The sequence below is a fragment of the Carlito syrichta genome, unplaced genomic scaffold (assembly GCF_000164805.1).
Source record: "Carlito syrichta isolate Samal-C Ts95f unplaced genomic scaffold, Tarsius_syrichta-2.0.1 Scaffold302417, whole genome shotgun sequence".
Taxonomy (NCBI): Eukaryota; Metazoa; Chordata; class Mammalia; order Primates; family Tarsiidae; genus Carlito; species Carlito syrichta.
This window is the reverse complement of record NW_007246513.1, coordinates 131,722-152,787: the sequence shown is the minus strand read 5'-3', so window position 1 is coordinate 152,787 and position 21,066 is coordinate 131,722. Positions and strand designations below refer to the sequence as shown.

General features: G+C 56.6%; 1 protein-coding gene across 1 annotated transcript in view; it reads left to right on the top strand.

Annotated features, from left to right (window-relative positions):
* Positions 1 to 21,066, top strand: part of SDK2 (sidekick cell adhesion molecule 2) — a 189,974-nt gene that overhangs the window by 165,308 nt on the left and 3,600 nt on the right. Inside the window, exons 42-47 of the mRNA XM_021711624.1 lie at positions 1,686 to 1,847; positions 4,853 to 4,978; positions 8,868 to 9,032; positions 10,490 to 10,630; positions 10,891 to 11,029; positions 12,465 to 12,591. Of these exons, the coding sequence (XP_021567299.1) occupies positions 1,686 to 1,847; positions 4,853 to 4,978; positions 8,868 to 9,032; positions 10,490 to 10,630; positions 10,891 to 11,029; positions 12,465 to 12,591 (860 nt within the window). The remainder of the gene's footprint in view (positions 1 to 1,685; positions 1,848 to 4,852; positions 4,979 to 8,867; positions 9,033 to 10,489; positions 10,631 to 10,890; positions 11,030 to 12,464; positions 12,592 to 21,066) is intronic.

Genomic DNA, 21,066 nt, shown 5'->3' with positions numbered 1-21,066 from the left:
TGTGCCCCCAGATCACTGCTGTTTTGTTACCAACAACCATCTTCGGAAGACAGGGCAGTTAGAGAGGACAGCCATCTTAGGAGGACAGGCAGGAAGGGGACTGGGCTCCTCTCTGCCTGGGTCGAGTTCCAGCGAGGCGTTGGGGGTGTAGCTGGCCTCTGGGGTCACCCTCCTTGCTCTCACTCCCCCAACCACAGAGCCCAGCAAGAACAAGGGGTGGGGCCTGGGAACGTTGCTGTGGCCAGCAGTTCTGGGTCAGTCGAGGGAACAATGGCTCTCAGTCTTCCCCGCCACCACCTGGTTGCCAGAAGCTCATTCTGCAAGACAGAGCTGTGTGTTAGAACACTGAGGGGATGCCGGGCCCTAGGAGATCCGGCCAGGTACAGGTCCTGGGAACGGGGCAGAGGACGGAGGTCCCAGAGACATGTCACAGGGGTCCGGGTTGAGTTCTCTTCACAGGGGACTGCCTGCCCTGAGAGGTGCGAGTGCCTTGCCTCCCAGGTCCTCAGTCTGGTGGGATCTGGACCGTGTGGCTGAACTCCACGCCCTCGCATGGTCCCGTCCTCCAATGGTAGCCCAGCCGTAAGTGCAGCTGGATGAGGCCTGGCCTGGCTGTGCGGTGTCCACCCCAGGTCCTGCGTCAGCCCTGGGCTCAGGTCAGCAGCCAACCGGCCTCACAGGAGCCCAGGAGCTTCCTTCCTGTAGGGAAAGCCAAGGCCCAGGCAGAGGAGGGGTTTAGTTCAGAAATGTCAGGGAGCAGGTACCCAGAGTCCCTGTTCCTATGCCTGGGGGTCATCTCATTATTTCAGAAGCCCCCCATAAGCATACATTGTTCTTTCCCTCAATCGTTCATTCATTTGTTCATTATCTCAGGGACCTGGGTGCTCTGTTATTTTACTTAAACCTCTTGACACGCCGGGGCTGTCTGAGCCCAGCCCACTGACTGCGAGGCCGTCTCTCAGTCATGAAAGTGTGCTCTGCAGACGTGGGAGATGACACCAGCCCCGGCCCTCAGGAAGCTGGCGCTCGGGAGCTTTGGGAGTCTGTGAAGCACCAAGTGCGAGCTCCCCCTCCTGAAAGCTGTCCCAAGCCTCCCCTCAGGTTGATTTGGGGTGCTGAGGCAAGCTCACCTTTTCCCCGAAAAGCCCAGCACGGGGCAGGTGATGAAGGACCGGCCGGTGTGTGCTCTGGGCTAAAGCCCAGAGGCAGAGCTGGGGTCAGGGATGAAGTGTCCCCACCACTCTGGACTTCTGGTTTCTTTACAGAAGCACTTCCTGGAAAATGCTCCTTAGTATTCTAGTTCTGAGGGTGTTTTGCAGGGGAATACAAATGGGGGTGAAATATACTTGGGGTACAGAAAAGTGAGGGTTTTTTTCCCTCTAGATGCTCAAGGACTCTGGTTATTCAACAGACACACAGTGTGTAGCATTTTTCAAATGTGTTTATCCACGGAGCACCCCTCCCACCCACCCACCCAGAACAGCCAGCAGGAAGGACCGTATTCCAAGACACCAAGCCTGGTCAACAATGCTGTTCAGCCTGACCTCAAGGGGGGAGGCCCCTGCCCAGCGTCCAGGGCTCTGGCTACTGCCCATTCCCCTCCCCACGGCCTCCAGTGGCCTCGGGGGTGGAGGCTCCCCGCTCCCGCTGGCCCCCTGCAACCCTGCCTGCTGTGCTTCCTCCAGGAGTCAGCAAGATCGTGACAGTGGACGTGAAGGGGAGCAGCCCCCTGTGGCTGAAGGTGAAGGACCTGGCAGAGGGCATGACCTACAGGTTCCGCATCAGAGCCAAGACCTTCACCTACGGGCCGGAAATCGAGGCCAACGTCACCACAGGCCCTGGAGAAGGTAGGAGAGTGGCCGCCACCTGTGAGCTGCAGTCTTCCATGCATGGTTGTTCAGCCCCCCAAGTCAGAAGGGCCCCCCAGGTTTTAAAAGCCAGACCCTGGAGACACAGAGTAGGGAGCAGAGTTCACTATTCCCGCTGGTCTCTGTATCTCCTCCCTCCCCCTGGGTTCTCTGCTGTGGTTAGTGGCACTGGGGCCTCCTCTCCCCGCCCCCAGGCCCAGGGCACAGGCCTGGCCATGCCACCACTCCTTTCTTTTTTTTTTTAGTTGGAGTCTCACTCTGTCACCCAGACTGGAGTGCAGTGGCCGCTCCCAGCCTCCGCAGCCTTGCCTGCTGGGCTCCGGCGATCCTTCCGCCTCAGCCTTCCGAGTAGCCGGAATTACAGGCATGCGCTACCACGCCCGGCTGATTTTTTTATTTTATTGTAGAGATGAGGTCTCGCCTGCCCAGGTGGGTCTCGAACCCGTGGGCTCGGGCAATCCACTCACCTCAGCCTCCCAAAGGCGCTGGATTACGGGCTGAGCCACCGAGCCTGGCTAACCCACCACTCCTTTCTTTCCCTCTCCTCCATCACCTCCGTCCAGGAAGGAGGCGGCCTAGCCGATCCCCCTGCATCTGGCCTGGCCGTAGCCATCTTCCCACGCCCAGAGCCACCCTGCCCCCTGGCAGTGTGGAAAGCACCACTTTCAGCTCTTGCTAAGATGCACGTTCCCAGGGCAGATGCCCAGCGGTGCTGATGTCCTGGGGCCAGGGTGGGGTTTGGTGATCTGCTCCTATCCTAAGAGCCCCGGAGGATCTAACTAAAGTAGCACACTGAGAAACACCTTGATGGAGGAGGCTGTGGATTCACTGCCCACGCCCTGCCCTCTGCCCTTTGTCTGTTGAAATGCCCACCCACGGAGTATTCCCAATGACCTCCTTAAGTGTCCCAACCACCTCCCATCCCCTCTCACCCTTCTTCTACCCAGACCCCTGTGAGCCCTCCCAAGACCCTGTCACCTATGCAGGGTGTCCCATCCTCAACACAAAAGCCACCTCACAGGCCACCCTGCTGCCCCCCTCCCTAAGAAAGGACACAGCCACTCCCAAACTCTCCCTTCAGTTTTTCTCCACCTGTACCCTGGCCCAGTGACCAGGAGTGGACACAGGCCTCCTCTCCCCAGCAGGCCGAGTCAGCCTGGCCCTGGGGGTACCTTTCGCCTGTCCCGCAGGCCTGTCTTCCCTGGTGGCTCAGAGGGACCGCTTTGCACTTTCCCTGTTCATCTGGTCACTTTCCATTCCCACCCTGTTAGAAGCCATGTGGCCCCCTTAGGACAGAACCTGCAAGGGGAAGCCCTGCTTCGGAGCTGACCCGCCCCTGCCCCTACCGTCTGTACCCCCAGTCCTGCCCCTTGCTGCCTCTCACCTGAGCTGCTTCCTGAGAAACAAAAGCAGGAAGAAAGCTCTGGCAGCCAGCTGAGGGCCAAGCGGTGGCTTAGGGACAGGAGAGAGCTGTCTGGAGGACAGGCTGTTCTAACCTAAGGCCTGAAGAGTCCCAGGCTGAGGGGGTGGGGCAGGGAGTGCAGAGGGACTGGCAGAGGGCACTCTGATAAAGAAGGAACGGGTCCTCACCCAGCCGGGGTGGGGGGAGAAGGGGAAACGGTCCTCACCAGTTGGTGAGAGGGGAAGGGGGTCTGCAGGGGGAGAACCGGCAACCAGGCAATGACTGGCTTTCCTGGAACCTTCTGGCCCAAGAAGAATTGAGGGCTCCCTCCCTCAGCCCTGGACACTGTCCTCTCCCTGCCTCCACACCCCCCAGCGTGTCCCCCACCCTTCCTGATTCCTCAGCTGACCTTGCCCCTGGGCTTCTGGTAGAAGGCTCCTTAGGCAAGGAAAAAAGTTCCCCAAGGTGGCACGGTCAGAGCTGGACGCAGGGGCGAGGCAGTGGGCTGCCAGGCCATGTCTGGGCCTCCCGTCCCACCCTCCAGCTCTCCTGGGCCCTGGAGGAGCTTCAGCGTGAGCCAGGACTCAGCTCTCCTCCTGGTGGATGTCCACAGAGGCCACACAGCCAGCGCTCACACGCTGGTTCTATCCCTCATCCCTAAGCATGTAGGAAGCACCTACTGTCTCAGGCTCTGGGGATACAGAGCTCCCCGTCTGATGGGAAGCAAGCATGGTGGTGATAGCACATGGGGTCAGGACTCTGGACGGGCACCCCCAAGGAAAGACGGGCTAAGGCCAACCGTGGACACCTGGATCACCCTTCTTACTACAGAAGTCACCGCCTCTCTCGTGCTCTAGCTCCTAGGGTTGGTCCCCTGCTGGCCAACGTGCCAGGCTGCTCCTTGACATACCTTCATGCCAGGAAAGCAGCAGGGAACCCAGTCCTTCCTCCCTCCTCCTAGCAGAGGGTCCCCAAGTCTTCCTGGGGCCACAGCCCCTCTCCCCTTGCCTAACTTAATAGCAAATGCAGTTGAGAGCGGTGGGGGTGGAGTGGAATTTCAGGCAGGAGGAAGGGAGGACATCACTGTCACACACCAGGGGACGCTGCTGGGGGGTTCTTCGGTGCCCCCAGCCAACCCCTCTTATATGCGTCCACTCTGCCCTCATCGCACCAACCTCCAATGCCCCCTTAAGCCTTACCCTCCAAAAGGCCCTTGAAGACGGGGAAACTGAGGCAGTGGAGGGCTGTGTGAATTGATCAAAGTCACCCATCTCAGAAGTTCTGGGCTGGAACCCAGATCTCCTGACTCTACTCCAGGGATCCTTCTGGATCACCCCATGTGCCCTCTCCCTGGGATCCAGAATGCGGGACAGTAGGGGTGACCCAGAGGAGACAGAAGTCCACCCAGGCAGGCCTGGCCCGAGACACACTGCTCAGGCCTCGGCAGCCGTGCAGGGCTTCCCAGAGGCTCCAAGGCGACAATGGGTTTTATCACCCAGGTTTCCTCCTCGAGCCCAGGGTGGGAGGCCAGGCGGCCGAACTGGGCTCAATACATCTCTTGCCCTCTGTGTGCTGCTTGCAGGTGCCCCGGGACCACCTGGTGTGCCCATCATTGTGCGCTACAGCTCTGCCATCGCCATCCACTGGTCCAGCGGAGACCCCGGCAAAGGGCCCATCACCCGCTATGTCATAGAGGCCAGGCCTTCAGGTGCGCCCCTGCCCCACGCTGGGCCAAGACTCCATGGCTCTCATTCTCCCTCCGTCCTGGGTCCCTCCACTTGGGGCACGTGAGTCCTCCCCCTGAGAAGGTGCTTGTGCTACTGCAGGCGAAGCTACAGGTGGCCCTGCTGGGGAGTGGGAGATAGATGGGGCGGGAGTCTTGGTTAAGAAACATCCAGGAGCCAGGCATGGTAGCTCGTGCCTGTAATCTCGGCACTTTGGGAGGCGGAGGCGAGAGGATTGCCTGAGCCTACGAGTTTGAGACCAGCTTGGGCAACTTGGCAACAACACCTCATCTCTACAATAAATCAAAAAATTAACCGGACCTGGTGGCACATGCCTGTGGTTCCAGCTACTTGAAAGACTGAGGCAAAAGGATTACCTGAGCCCAAAGGGACGAGGCTGTGGTGGCCGTGAGCACGCCACCGCACTCCAGCCTGGGCAACACAGTGAGACTCCAACTCAAATTTAAAAAAGAAAGAAAGAAAGAAAGAAAGAACCAGGGAACCCCCAGAGACTACCTTGGGTTGAGGATTGTTCAGAAAGCCAGAGGGATAAGCACATGGCTCACTTTGGTTAACCCTGCGACCCGACGGACCCGTGCCCCGTAACCAAGGAGACCCCAGCTACCTCCCTCAGCACTGTCTGTGCCATCACGGCTGTCTCAGCAGCTCCTGTAATTGTACCAACCTCTCCTGTCAAGCCTGAAATCGAATCACAAGAACTTCCAAAGCCATCAGGAGATGAGCAGCTGATAAGTCACTCTGGGGGGCTGCTCTTGTTTCACACGTCCTGACGCCCATGTCCGGGCTCTGCTTACGTGCAAGGGTTCTCGGCCACGGCCGGCTCCTGCGTTGCTAGGTTTCCAAGTTAATCAGAGGTGCCAGAGTCAGCAAGAGCTGGAGGCTTGTTCTTTGTATTCCACGGATCCATGGTTAGGTGATTGAAGTTGAGAAAGAAAAAAAGGGCTGTTGCTCTAACCTGAATAACAAATAATAACCTTCGTGGAAAGTAGTCAAGCGTCTCTCGGCAGCTGATCGTTCTAATGGGGAATATGGAAACAGCCCAGGGACAGATTGCTATGACTGTGAGGTCGCTGGGCACTCACCATCCCAACAGCAAAGAGTTAATAATTCTAGTAGTTTCTGGAAGCCACCGCCACCCCCTTGTCGCCTTAATCCTATGCTAATCATCGCTGGTGCAAATAGCTTATACGTCTAACTGCTCGGCTCCACCGTGGGCCGGCGGACGTGTGCGGGCTGGCTCTCTCCCCACTCCAGATGGTCCCCCCCAGCCCTCCGGTGCCGGCTGCTACGTTGGCCAGGACACCTCGGTCTGCTTCTCCCCACCAGGGCCCGTGCCTGTTTATTCCACCCAAGTTGGCCGACTGCGATGCCAGGCTGTGGAATGTTGGCCCCGGACTCGGCCCTGTTGATTTTCCAGTGTTCCCCGGGAGGCCCAGCATGGGACTTCGGCGTTCCAAGTTAGGGGGCCATGACCTGGTCCAAGCAGGAGGAGTCAAGCCTGAGCGTAAAAGGAAGAACCGAGCCAGGACCCTGTGAAGGGCCAGGCGTGGAGTCCGGCCAGAGAGCCGAGGACAGGATCAGCGACACGTCCGGGGGAGGAGGACAGGGGAAGAGCAGAGCGGGCGAGGGCTGTTTGAGAGCAAGCAACGGGGAGGGGGCATCTCGCCCCTCTCCTGTGCCCCCTTGTGCCCTGGCTGTCCGCCCTTCTCATCCTCGGGAGGACATGGCTCTCGTCCCGTGCTCCCCGCTGCGTGGGGTGTGCTCCGTGCTGTGCAGGATCAGCTAAACACGCCCGAATGAGCCGGAGAGCTGCTGGGCCCTGCAGACCCGGGAGGGATTCGCTCAGGGGATTTGCAACCCCCGGGGAACCGGTGCTGTACATCAGCCAGTGCCCAGGGCGGGAGGCCAGAGCCCCAGCGTGACATTCCAGCAGCTTCTGGCCTGGCCCCGTCGCCCCAGCCCCACCCTTTGTCCCTGCGTGGGGTGGAATGAGGGAGGTTGAACAGCAGGCCAGAGGCCCTGGCTTCTGGAAGGTAGCAGGGCCTCGGCGAGCCGAGCCCACCCAGCAAACATGGACCCAGCTCCCTGGGTACCCAGAGGAGGTTTGGCGCCAGGAGTCAGGCCCCAGGCGGAAGTACTAGCTCTGCCACTTTCCATGTGTGACCTTAGGAAGATGAGCTATGCCCTTCTCCGGGCCTTGGTGTCCTCATCTGTAAAATGGGAACGATGGTTTTTCCCTCTCGTCATTGCTGTGGATTTGAAAAGTAAAATGCATAGACCTGGGGTACTTGACAGAGGAGTAAGAGCCAGCTGTTGTCAGCGTCCCCATCATAATCGTTATGACTGTTTTTCTTTGAGTCAGGGTCTCCCCCTCTGTTGCCCAGGCTGGAATGCAGGGGCAGGATGCCAGCTTCCTGCAGCCTTGACCTCCTGGGCTCAGGCGATCCTTCCACGTCAGCCTCCCAAGTAGCTGGGACTACAGGTGTGCACCGCCACACCTGGCCATTATGGCTATCTTTTGAGGATGAGTGAGAGAATTCAGTTATATGGGGAAAATGGATTTACCCCCCAATACTTAAATTTTAAGGTGTGAAACACCAAAAATGGGTACATAAAAGCCAGAGAAGAAAATTTTCATTCATTTATTCAGCAAACACTTAGAGGGTGCTTGTGCTAGGTGCTGGGCAGACTGAGCCCAATCAGACATAATCCTTGCTTTTGAGGGATTTTTACAACCCAGCAGAGAGAGAGCTGGAGAGAGAGAGAGAGAGAGAGAGAGAGAGAGAGAGAGAGAGATGGAGGGAGACAGAGAGAGCGTAGCAAGGGTGAGCAACATTCGACAACAAGATGCGGTTTAGGAGGCAGACGCTCAAAACCAAGTTGGACTAACGATGAGGCCGGGCTCCGACCCTGGAGCCTCTCCCAAGGATGGTCCTGAATGCAGACAGGGCCCCCTGGCCTCCCATGTGGGAGGGGTCTGTGCTGACGGCGGGAGGGGTGTGGAGAGGGCAGCCCCCCCACATCCTTTCTCCACGTTGGGCAGCCCCCCAGCAGGTCCCACCGCAGGCTTACCCCCACATGGAGAAAGGATGCGGGTGGCCGTGGCACCTCTGCCTCACTCACAGGGACAGGGAACTAGAAAACCAGATTAAAGAAGGGTACTCCCATATGATGAAATCCCAGGCAACCGCTTAAAGTGTTTCCCAGCCATTTGTAATGACAGGGAAGACAGAGCCCGGAGAGTTCTGCCTTTCCAAGTGCCGAAATGAGCCTTCTTCTCTGGACGTGGCACTGTCACTGGTTGGGACAGTACTGTCTGACCGGTACGTATATATATATATATATATATATTTTTTTTTTTTTTTTTTTGAGTTGGAGTCGCCCACACTGGCGTGCCCTAGCTGCTCCCAGCCACCGCAGCCTCGACCTGCTGGGCTCCGGCGATCCTTCCGCCTCAGCCTTCCAAGTAGCTGGAATTACAGGCATGCGCTACCATGCCCGGCTGATGTTTTGATTTATTGTAGAGATGAGGTCTCACCAAGTTGCCCAGGCGGGTCTCGAACCCGCGGGCTCAGGCCATCCACTCACCTCAGCCTCCCAAAGCGCGGGATTACAGGCTGAGCCCCCGAGCCCAGCTCGTATTTTTTAAAGTAGTGCAGATGTTTTAAAAAAACAGACACTCTGCAAGGTGTCTTTTTAGAAACATCAACAGAGGACCAAGTGTCGAGACTCCGTGTTGTGCGGGGCGTATCCCACAGGCTCCGCCCTCAGGGAGCATGGTCGGGACCGGGCTGGGATCAGGTTCTGAGGCTGCCCCCTGCCTCACAGGCCTCCCTCTCTGTGCCCCCACAGATGAGGGTCTATGGGACATCCTCATCAAAGACATCCCCAAGGAGGTGACCTCCTACACGTTCAGCATGGACATCCTGAAGCCGGGCGTGAGCTACGACTTCCGGGTCATCGCGGTCAACGACTACGGCTTCGGCACCCCCAGCAGCCCCTCCCAATCCGTGCCAGGTAACAGCCCGTGGGGTGAGGGATAGGGGGAGCCCCGGGGCAGGGTCTGGCGATGGATACTGGCCAGTGGAGAAGGAACCGGAGCGCCAGAAGCCCTGGGGGGACCCAAAAGCATTGTCCGCTTAAGGTTCCAAAGCAGCAAGTTCTGGGGCCCGGGCCTGGGTCAGCCCTCAGCTCCAGGGGAAGCTTTTGGGCTCCAACTCAAGCACTCCAGGCCCAAGGTGCGAGCTTCCATGAGCTCATCACCCAGGAGATTCAAACACGCCAGGCCATAAACCGTGTTTCTATGGAAACCACCCCCCCCAGAAACAACAGGTCAGCAGCTGATGGGCAGGCCTTAGCCACCCCTCCCCTCTTCCCTCGTCTCATTCTCCCCATCTACCGTATCTCAGACCACACAAAGGTCTCTACGATAACTCAAAATTTCTACTGGCCAGATGAGCTCCAAATGTCCCCCCCCCACACACTCCTCCCTTGCACACAATCGCGGTCTCTTCTTCAGAATCAAATCGGGGGACAGAAATGCTTCAAGGCCGAAATAGCAGAGCCCACTCCTCATAGGTCATACTGGCTGGGTGCAGAAAGCAAAGTTCGAGGGGGTGGGCTTGAAAGAAGAGAGGGTCTACCTGGTAGAGGCATTCTAAAGAACCCCCCCAGACCAGGTGCGTTGCTCACGCCTATAATCCCAGCACTTTGGGAGGCGGAGGTGAGAGGATCGCCTGAGTCCAGAGGTTCAAGACTAGCCTAGACTACTCGGTGAGACCTCGTCTCTACAATAAATCAAAAAATTAGCCAGGCATGAGGGCCTGTGCCTGTGGTTCCAGCTACTTGGAAGACTGAGGCAGAGGGATCGCCTGAGCCCAGCAGATCAAGGCTGTAGTGGCATGGGCATGCCACTGCACTGCAGCCTGAGACCCCAACTCAGAAGCAAAAATGAACCCCTCACGTCCATCCTCCTGGCTGTCCCTGCTTTCAGCCCCCCGGGAAAAAAATTCAGTCCAAATTGAATCCTGGGGAAAGCACTCCCTGCCTCCTGCAGGCCAGAGAAGCAGCCTTCCCCCACACAGATTTGGGTCTGCTTGTCAAGGTGGCCCCTAGACAAGAAATAAGAAAAGGAACAGTAGCTAGCATGCTGTCACTGCCACTCTCTCCTCCTGTGTTCCCGGCAGACATCGTTGATCGATCCCAGCACTCTTCCCCCAGTGAGTCGGGAAGCAGCCACAGAACCCTTCCCACATCAGCCCGCCAGGCAGGCCTTTACCTGCAGACCAGAGCAGGCGTGTGAGGGGACACCCTCCTTGCCAGCTTGTCCTAGGCTCCACCCCGTGCAGAGGGCCCAGACCCTGCCTCCCCGTACGCGGGGTGGTGGCCAGCTGCTAGCCAGCACAGTAGCTAGAGTAGGAGACTCGGAGACAAGAGGGGCCTGCACTCCCGGGCTTGACCGCGCCCGTTTCCAGCCCAGAAAGCCAGCCCCTTCTACGAGGAATGGTGGTTCCTGGTGGTCGTCGCCCTGGTCGGCCTCATCCTCATCCTGCTTCTGGTCTTTGTGCTCATCATCCGAGGCCAGAGCAAGAAGTATGCCAAGAAGACAGACTCGGGTGAGTAAGCCGGCGCCCCGTCCTGCCGGCCAGCCTTGGCTTTCACGGGTCTGCCTCCCTCTGGCCGGGGCTGGGGCGGCCGGGCCTCTCCTGGTGGCGCTCCCCGCTGATGGGCGAGGTAGCTCAGGACTCCTCACACGACCGCGGTCTCTTCTTTTGGTCTCAAGCCTGGCAAAAGGAAGAGGCGACAGGCCAGAAGGGGGTGCGGAGCAGGAGAGGGAAGTCCGCAGGGTCTGGAGGGTGTCAGTCTCCCCCCACAGGGAACAGTGCCAAGTCCGGAGCCCTGGGCCACGGGGAGATGATGAGCTTGGATGAAAGCAGCTTCCCTGCCCTGGAACTCAACAACCGGCGGCTCTCTGTCAAGAACTCCTTCTGCCGAAAGAACGGCCTGTACACCAGGTAGGGTCCCTCGGCGTCGGGCAGCCCGGGGATGGAGGTTTGGGGGCCAGAGTCCAGGGCCTGGCAGTGCCCTAGTGTGGAGGATGCTGGGGAGGGCCACCGAGCGGGCAGCGCCCCCTGGGAAACACGGCGCTCAGGCTCCAAGGCTGGGAACGGCCGGCAGAAAGACCGGCGGGGCCCAGGCTGCACCACCAGGGTCTTGTGCCCATCCCACAAGGTCCAGTCGCAGCCTGGGGATGACAGCTCACACTAGGGAGAAATTCACAAGGCATGACATTTTGCACACCAATCTGCTATTTGGAGCCAGCTGCCCAGGTCACAGGCCCGCCAATAGTCACTTGTCCCAGAGGGGAGATGGGTCCAGCCAAGGGGTTTGCTGGGGCAAGGAGCACCCCCAGTACTGCTCATGTCCTACCCGCCTTCCTCCCTGTCCAGGAAACCCTCTCCCCTGGATCCTTATCTGTACTCATTAGAGGACAGTCTCCTGCCCCATCTGCCTCCAAAGGCAGAACCTAAAAGCAGCCCGTGAGGATAGGCAGAGGCGGTGGGCACCCGGCTTTGGTTTCCTACTGACTTCTCTCCAGCCCCAGGTCCCTCCAAGGCCCCACTCCCTGTGGACTACCCCATTTCCAAGCACAGGGCAGCTGCTGGGGCCCACCTGGCCCTCCTCTGACATGATGTGGCAGTTTTATGCTCCCCTGAGCTCAAGAGGGACGAGGCCCATCTCTGGCCTCAAACCTATTCGCATTCCCAGCTCATGGAGGCGGTGAGGAGCGGGGGCCCCCGCCTCTCTCGGGAGCTCACAAAGCTTCTCTCTGTCTCTGTCTTGGAGGGGTGAAACGATGTGTGTGTTCATCTGGAGGACACAGGGAGGGGCTCGCAAAGCCGGGCTCTCATCCTCCGCCAGATCCAGCCTTCCAAAGAAAGAGCTTGTTGAGGCCGCTGTGGCGGGCCCAGCCGGGTCCAGCATGGCCACCACAGCTCTGCCAGGCTGCCTCCGGGGCCCTGCCGCACATAACAAGAGGCATTTCACCAGCGGCCTCACCTGCCCCTGCCCCTCCTAGCCTCTGGCACTCACAGTGCCCACCCACCAGCCTCCCGTGTGTCCCCTACACCCCCGTGTGTAACAGAAGTCCCATTGGCACCAAACCAGCCCCAGGCTGCAGGGCCCTGAGTCCAGACATGGTGACACCCCCTCTACCACCACATTCACCTGCACGCCACCAAGACTGCAGGAGCTTGGTGCGACATCTCTTCCCTCCTCAGAATCCCAGAGCCCTCTCTTCACAGCCTCTGGAGTGTGGACACCCGAAGCAGGAGGACCCCAGGAGAGGCTCGTGGCCTGTGCTTCCAGGCTTTGCTGTGTCCTCCCCTGCCAGAGGAGGCCGCTCTGAGTGAGGCCATCTCTCAGCCCCACTTCCTACTCTCTCTCTAGGTCTCCTCCCAGGCCCAGCCCAGGCAGCCTTCACTACTCCGACGAGGATGTCACCAAGTACAACGACCTCATCCCGGCAGAGAGCAGTAGTCTGACCGAGAAGCCCTCAGAAATCTCCGACTCTCAGGTGAGGGAAGGAGGGCCAGATACCACGGGAAGGGAAGGCCGCGCCCCCTCCCAGAGTGGGGCAGTGAAGAGAGATGACTTCGGAACGGGCCTGGTGGACTTCCTTCCTTTCCTTTATGGGCCCATAAAGACTAAGGGGGACCAGGCGCAGGCACAGTGGTTCACGCCTATAATTCTAACACTTTGGGAGGCCAATGCAGGAGGAGCGCCTGAGGCCAGGAGTTTGAGACCAGCCTGGGCAACATAGCAAGACCTCATCTCTACCCACAAAAAAAATTTTTTTTAAGTAGCCAGGCATGGTGACACATGCCTATAAGTCCCAGCTACTCAGGAGGCTGAGGTAGAAGGATCACCTGAGCCCAGGAGGTCAAGGCTGCAGTGAGCTGTGATGGTGCCACTGCACTTCAGTCTGGGTGACAGAGTGAGACTGTGACGTTAAAAAAACACAAAAAGAATAAGGGACCCAAGAAATTACCCCAAAGTCGTTTATGGGCCAGCTGCCAAATTCTGCTCAAAATTTGTGCTCATGGGGTCCCCGGAACCTTGATCACATAAGGTCCCCCCAAGAACATGGTCTTCTAGACTTTCAGGAGTCACCCCACCTGCTCAGTTACTCAGTAGGCTTGCAAAGATGCATGCTGAGGGCACAGAGAGGGAGATCCCGGGAAAAGGTTGCATTGCCAGAGGCCTGGAGAAATGCCCAACCTAACTACTCAGGAAACGGAGGGCTGGGGTGCCCCAGAGCCCTGGGACTGAGAAGTGGTAGAGACCAGGGAGGCGTTGAGCTTTGAAGCTTCGAACCTGAGGTTGGATCCTTGAATCCCGTCTCTGCTGCCTATGAATTGGGACATTCTGGGGTGCTAGGTAACCTCTTTGAGCCTCAGTTTCTCTATCTGTAGGACAGGCAGGGGTGATCGTAGGCTCTGTCATGTGGCTGCGGGGATGGTCCGCTGGGATTAGGCACAGAAGAGTTTACACAGAGCCTGGTACAACCATTCAAAAAATGTCCACTTTTATCTTGGGGGGGCAGTCAATGTCTCTGGGAGACACAGAGCTTCAGGGAGCTGCCATTAGGTGGGTCACCCAGGGACACTCTGTCCCCGGCGGTGGGGTGGGGGTTGAGTGCATTCCAGTCATGCGCTGTCACAACTTCCCACCCAGCCCCCTCAGCCTCAGCGGAGCCTGGTGGTTGCCCGGGAAGGAGCCGAGAAAGGCCACTGTGTCCCACGCCCTGGACCTTTCTGCCCAGGCCTGGGAGAGGAAGCAGAGGAAGAAGTACCAGCAGGGAGCAGGGCTGCTGGCCGGGCAGGACGTGCCAGGAAGGCTGGGATCTGGTTGTGAGCCCCGTGGACTGGCCCTAACCCCCCAGCCCAAAACTGGCAGAGACAGAGACCCCAACCTATCCTGGCTCACTCGGAGACTCAATGGGGGGATACAGATGCCCTGAGCCCATGGGAACCAGTTTATGAGACTTCTTATGAGTATTTAACTTTTTTTTTTTTTTTTGAGTTGGAGTCTCACTCTGTCACCCAAACTGGAGTGCAGTGGCCGCTCCCGGCCACCGCAGCCTCGACCCACTGGGCTCCGGCGATCCTTCTGCCTCAGCCTTCCAAGTAGCCGCAATGACAGGCGTGCACGACCACGCCCAGCTGATTTTTGATTTATTGTAGAGATGAGGTCTCACCAAGTTGCCCAGGCGGGTCTCGAACCCACGGGCTCAGGCAATTCACTCACCTCAGCCTCCCAAGGTGCGGGATTACGGGCTGAGTCACCGAGCCCGGCTGTATTTAACTTTTTGTGGCCACGTAGATCCTGGGGACTGACAGGCTGACCCACAGAGCATGATTTTTCTTTCCTTTACCCCAAAGATGGTGACCGGCATTTAGATTCTAGATACTCAAGGTAGAATTCAAAATGATAAAAGAAAGCCCTCTGCCCATGGAACTGTAACATAGACCTCCTAGAGTCATGCTTCTATGGAAAAAGGCAGCCAGCCAGAGGGACTTCCTGTGTTGCCCTGTTTGGCTTGCCTTGACCTTGACCTTCTGCAGAGCACATTATTGTTTTACCCTCATTGACTGGATGCTGAACTTTCAGGAAGTAAGTCCTCTATGTGTAGAAGATATTGCCTGGGTATCTCAAGAGCTTTTTGTTATCATCCCATGTGAACCTGGAGGACCCTCACAGGGACACAGAGTCATTCTATGGCCATGAGGCAGGCCAGGACCTCCCAGCTTTAAAGAAGTTGCCAAGGCCAGGCTCAGTGGCTCTGCCTGTCACCCCAGCACTTTGGAAAGCCAAGGCAAGTGGATTGCCTGAGCCTGCACCTTCGAGACCAGCCAGGGCAACTTGGCGAGAACTTGTCTCTACAATAAATAATAATAATAACAAATTAGCCAGGCATGGTAAGTGTGCACCTGTAGTTCCAGCTACTTGGAAGGTTGAGGTGGAAGGATTGCCTGAGTTCAGCAGGTTGAGGCTGTAGTGACCATCAGCGTGCCACGGCACTCTAGCCTGGGTGACAGAGTGAGACTCCAACTCAAAAAAAAAGAAGTTGCCAAGAGAAGAATCCCTGTGCTCAAGAGCATTCTGCTTCAGAAGTTACCCCCAGGACAGACAAAGAGTGCCTGGAATCCTCCACGGAGCCATGGGTCTGATTTGTTCAGAACAAGCCCATCATTTGAACACTGTTTCCATAGCAACTTGGACCAGTCACTCCCACAGAGCACAGACTCCAGAGAAAGAAGGCTGCCCGTGTTCCAGAAGGCAGTTGTCTAGCAGAACATTTAAGCTGCTTTTAGGGGCACTTGACCTCAGCCCAGACTCTGGAGGACTGCCTGTAGAGTTTGGGATGGTTTATAGTGTGAGCCGGGCTCAGATGAGTTGGGTTATGTAATCTGAAGCCTAAGTTTCTTGAAGGCAGGGCATGTGAGGCATTTTGTTTTTGAATTGAAGTCTCACTCCGTCATCTGGGCTGGAGTGCAGTGGCGCACTCATGGCTGTTCCAGCATCAACCTGCCGGGCTCTGGCAGCCCTTCCACCTCAGCCTTCCAAGGGGCTGGAACTACAGGCGAACATTCATATGCCCGGCTAATTTTCTATTTGTTGTAGCGATGAGGTCTCGCCAAGTTGCCCGGGCTAGTCTCGAACCCGTGGGCACAGGCAATCCACTCGCCTCAGCCTCCCAAAGTACAGGGATTACAGACTGAGCCACCGAGCCCGGCCGTGAGGCTTTTGTTCACTGTTGTATCCACAGCGTCTTACACAGAGCCTGGCACATGGGCACTCTATAAATCATTGTTGGCAGAATGAAAAGTCATTGGGGAAACCAATCAACCAGAACAGACGCAATGTTAACTGTCGGACCCTAGGACAGAGAAACTAAGAGCATGGATGTAATTATGCTTCCTTCTTGACCAACACTCAGACTCGTACATCCAGAGAAGCTTCACCCCTTCATAGTAACACTGACCCCAGATGCCCATCCCACAGGGGCCTGTACACAGCGTCTTACAAGCCACACTATCTATCATCAAAGCAGCCTTCTAAGCCAGGCAGTGGGGTTGCCTTTTTTTTTGTACAGATGGGGAAACTGAGCCTCAGAAAGATTAAGTGAGTCAGCTCTGCTCCAACAGACAGAAAACACAAACCTGAGATGGCAGCTCCCAAGTTTCAGAGCCAGATCCTACGCACAGACAGCCCTTCTGGCTACGGTTGGGTCAGCCCCTGGGTTCTATCCTGTCACGAAACCCCACCCACCCCACAGTCCAATCATTTCACCCTCACTGCAGACCTTTCTGGAAAAACCTTCAGAACCCAGTGATGAGACACTCAAGAGGGCCAACACTCACTCCTCTGACTTGATGCACTTCACAAGTCAGTGTGGATGGGCTTCTACAAAAGACACAAGCCCATCCTCAAAGAACAAAGACGGACACACAGAGGAAAGTGCTGCAAGCACTGAAGTTGTTCCCCAAAAGACCCCCCAGCAGCAGTGAGGTCACAGGGATAACTGTCCAGCCTTCTCAGAAGGCTGCTTTGAAGAGGAGGTACTCACTGGTCATGTTTGGTGCATGAACCCTGGGTCTGAACCCTGGCCCCTTAATGAGTCTGTGACCCGGGAGGGTCCTTCACATCCTGCGTCCACACACTGTGGGTCTATCCAGGGGGCTGTAAGGAAGAGGACGCTCAGTGAGATGAGGCCGAGGTGTGCAGTGACAGGCTAGTCACAGGGCCTCTGGAGAAGGCACCTGGGATGACTTGGGTCTGTTCACCCTAGAATTGCTCTTGAAAACCAGGCGCTTGGCTTTAGGGTCACGTGGGTACTCTAGGTTCCAGAAGGCTGTTGCCAGGGCATTGGCACCTTCAGAGATGGAAGAGCCCAGGAAGACACTAAGAACATTCTGTGGGGAAGTCATCAGTCACCCGTGTTCCCCTGTCCCAGGGCACTGGTGTTCTGATCCACTGTTAAAATGAATTGCTTCCATACCTGTTGGTAAATAGCCCCCACCCTGAGCCCCTAAGCATTGCCAAGAGGGCCCCAGGCAGACTGTTCCACGATTCCACAACTACATTTATGCCTAGACTGTACTCCAGCTAGCGGTCTTTCCTCTGTGTTTATAGGATCAGCCCGGGGTTTGTGCCTTATTAGCAAATTAGGCTGGGTGTCCACATCTTCCCAGGGCGGTGAGGGCAGCTCCAGCAGGGGCAGAGGCAGGGGCAGACGTTGCTTTCTCCTCCACACTGAACCATTTTCTGCCAATTTCCTGAGCTGGCTCTGAGGTGATAGAGACATGGCCCTGCCTCCCAGGAGGCCTCCGTGGACTGGAGAAAGGGACAGACTTGGAGACAGAGGTGATAGAGACATGGCCCTGCCTCCCAGGAGGCCTCCGTGGACTGGGGGAAGGGACAGACTTAGAGACAGAGTAGCAGGCCTCCCTCTGACGTCCTTATTAGACACACAGATAAGTCGATCCTACTGCCATGTGAGAAGCAGCTCACCTACCAGCTGGTATCTGGGGTGTGGCACCCCCACCATCGTGACTTTTGTGTGGGGCAGATGGTGGGTGCTTCTGGTAGTTCCTTCCTGTGACAGTTCATGCAAGGGCATGTCCCCAAGGACCAGCAGCCACATGGGCCTGGGCCCTCAGTTTCAGCTGCCAGGGAGAATGACTGCCTATCTTTTCCAGGGCTCCCCTCCCCCAGGGCTTCTGAGTGAGTCTTGCATATGCCGCCTGGCCTGGTTTATATTCCAAATCAGACCACCCAAAACGCTTTCCAAAACTGGTGGAAATCTGCCCGGCTGTTTTCCTGTGATATGGTAATAAACAGAAAGTCAGTCTGAGTTACAAACAAACACACACGATATGATGTGAGGAAGGCCATCATTCAGCTGTGGGACAGGGGCTTGAGGAGAGAGGGGCTGGCGGTCCCCAGGAGGACACAGGGTACAGAAGAGGGCCCCAGGCAGAAGGAAGGGCACCCAAAGACCGGAGATTTAAAAAAACACCAGAGATTTAACGGCCCCTGGCCTGTTTGATGGAACTTCTAAAACTGCAGTGTGGCGGCATTCCAATTCCATTTTCAAAATAAAAGCCCGAGTTTGGTGGGGAAAATATATATCTATTTAGCACACAGTCAAATCTCAATGGAAAAACGGCCCCAAGCCAATGGCGCACACCTTCTAATCTTGAACTTCTTTTCGTTCTTTGCAATATCGTGGGTGGCCCGCATCAAAAGAAAATCAAGTTTATGTTAAAAACAATAAAACCCGCGTGTGATGGCTCAAACCTGTAATCCCAGCACTTTGGGAGGCGGAGGCAAGAGGGTTGCCTGAGCTCAGGGGTTCTAGACCAGCCTGAGCAACATAGCGAGACCTCATCTCTACAATAAACCAAAAAATTAGCCAGGTGTGGGGGCGCCTGCCTGTGGTTCCAGCTACCTGGAAGGCTGAGGTGGAAGGATCGCCTGAGCCCAGCAGATGGAGGTTGCAGTGGCCGTGAGCAGCATGCCACTGCACTCCAACTTGAGTGACTGAGTGAGACTCCGACTCAAAAAAAAAAGTAAGAATAAAACATACAGGACAAGTCCTGTTTTCCAAACTCCTTAATACATGCTGTTTATGGAGTTCTCGCTAGGGGCAGAGAACAGTGAGCCCAAGTGCCCCCAAACCTCCTGTTACATCTACTCTGAGCACCCACACAGGTGGGGTAGCACCTAGGAGGAGTAAGTGCTAGTTTCACTCTCCGTGGAGTTCATTCATTCATTCATTCATTCATTCCTTGGTGCATTCATTCAACAACTGTTTGTTCTGTACCCACTAAACGGAGCCAGGCGCTATTTACGGGTGGTGACTACAGCAGTGGGCAAAGCAGACTCTGATAAATGTTGCATCATCATGTGTGGTGATCTATCCGGGACACTGCATGTGTCTAAACAGTCACCTTTCATTTCTCTTTTATTTATTTATTTATTTTTGAGCTGGAGTCTCCCTCTGTCGCCCAGGCTGGAGGGCAGGAGTGTGATCATGGCCACCACAGCTTTGATCTGCTGGGCTCAGGCAATCCTTCCGCCTCAGACTTCCAAGTAGCTGGAACTACAAGTGTGCACCACCATGCCTGGCTAGTTTTTCTTGATTTACTGCAGAGACGAGGTCTCCCCAAGTTGCTCAGGCTGGTCTCGAACCCCTGGGCTCAAGCAATTCTCTTGCCTTGGCCTCCCAAAGTTCTGGGATTATAGGCATAAGCCACCACGTCCAGCCTCATTTCTCATTAAACTATTATGGAACCATAATTTCAGGAAGAGAGTGGTGAACAAAAGTCTGTTTTGTGTGGCAGATAAAATCTGTGAGGAGACGTGGCCATACTGCCTGGAGGCTCTGAGAAGGCTTCCTGGAGGAGGTGGTGTTTATTTGAGCTGGGCCGCCAAGTGCGAACAGGACCAAGTCATGCACAGAAGGGGGCTGTGTGGGTGGGTGGGTGGCTGGAGCGGTGGTCTTGTTCTCTCCTCGCCCCTCCTGCAGAGTGGCTGTGACCTGTCTATCAGGTTGGGGCCATGAGTCTACCAGGCTCAGCCAGGGTCTCATCTCCCTGAGGTGACCCTGGCAGCCCAGGCTTGTGACACTCAGCACCTCAGTGCAGAGCAGAGTGAGTCCAGGGAGAGGGAGGCCAGGTCACATCATGGGCACCTACTCTGTGCCACTCCCTGGGCTCTGTATGTTCTTATTTAACATCTAATCACCCTTCCATGCAAGTGGGATGATCCCCACTTAACAGCTGGGGAAACTGGGGTTCAGAGAAGTGAAGTAGGGTGCCTTGGTCACAGAGCTCAGAAGTACAGGCAGCTGGGATTCAAATCTAGGTCCGGTTGACTCTGAGAGCTGTGCCCACTGCAGTCTGGACTTATCCAGCTACCCGGCACAGAGGGGAGGCTGGAGGAGAGAGGCTTGGCTGATTCCAACTCCACCCAGAGACCTTCCGAGAGACCCTGACCACAGATGATATCTCTGATAGCTGGGGGTGGGAGCACGCATTAGTTGTCCCTTTACTTATAGAGACACATGTAGCACATGGGACACTGTGTCTGAGCTGACAGTTCTCAAAGGACATTCCTGGGAGATTTCCAGTGAGGTTCTTCAGAGACGCCCAGGAGATGTCTCTTAGCACATGACCCCAGCCCACCTCGAGTCCAGAGGGGACTGAACCCTAGCTGGCTTAAGGTGGGGGCATCCAGCAGGACAGTCTGGAGCGCTGTGCACAGAGGCGACTGTAGATGGGACTGTGGATGGGAGCGGGACTCCAGCTTCCAGTCTCCAAAGGAGCAGCACAGGGTGACTTCTCTGTCTTCTTGGGAAGACGTTATAAGATTCAGCCAGACGACACCTTGTCTCACAATCAATCAAAAATTAGCCGGGTGTGGTAGCGCACGCCTGTAGTTCCAGCTCCTTGGAAGGCAGAGGCAGAAGGATCACCTGAGCCCAGCAGGTCGATGCTGGGCTGGGTGGCTGTGAGCATGCCGCGGCACTCCAGCCTGGACGACAGAGTGAGACTCCAACTCAAAAAAAAAAAAAAAGATTCAACCAGATAAGGGTCCTCTGCCCGCCCCAGGGTCTCAACACCATCCTCAAGCCCAGAGCTGCCTCCCACCCCATCGCCTGCGGAGTCCGTGCGGGAAACTTTGGGCTAGAGGTGAACAAAAAGGCGAAAGGGCTTGGCTTGCTGCCTCTCTCCTCCAGGGTCCTCCCTCCTTCGGGTCCCTCCCCGCTGGATCACCAGGCCTGGAGACTGCCCTCCCCTCCCCCGGGTAATTGTTGATTGAGTGGCTTTGAGGAGCTGTTAAGAGACCAGAGAGCTGAAGCCGCGGCCTGATTGCCTGGCGGCCTGGCAGGCTGGGGACAGCCCCTGAAAGGCCCCCTTTGTGCTGGGCGGGTTCCTGGGAAACTGCATTCAATTACCGGAGGCCCCTGAGAGTTGGAAGC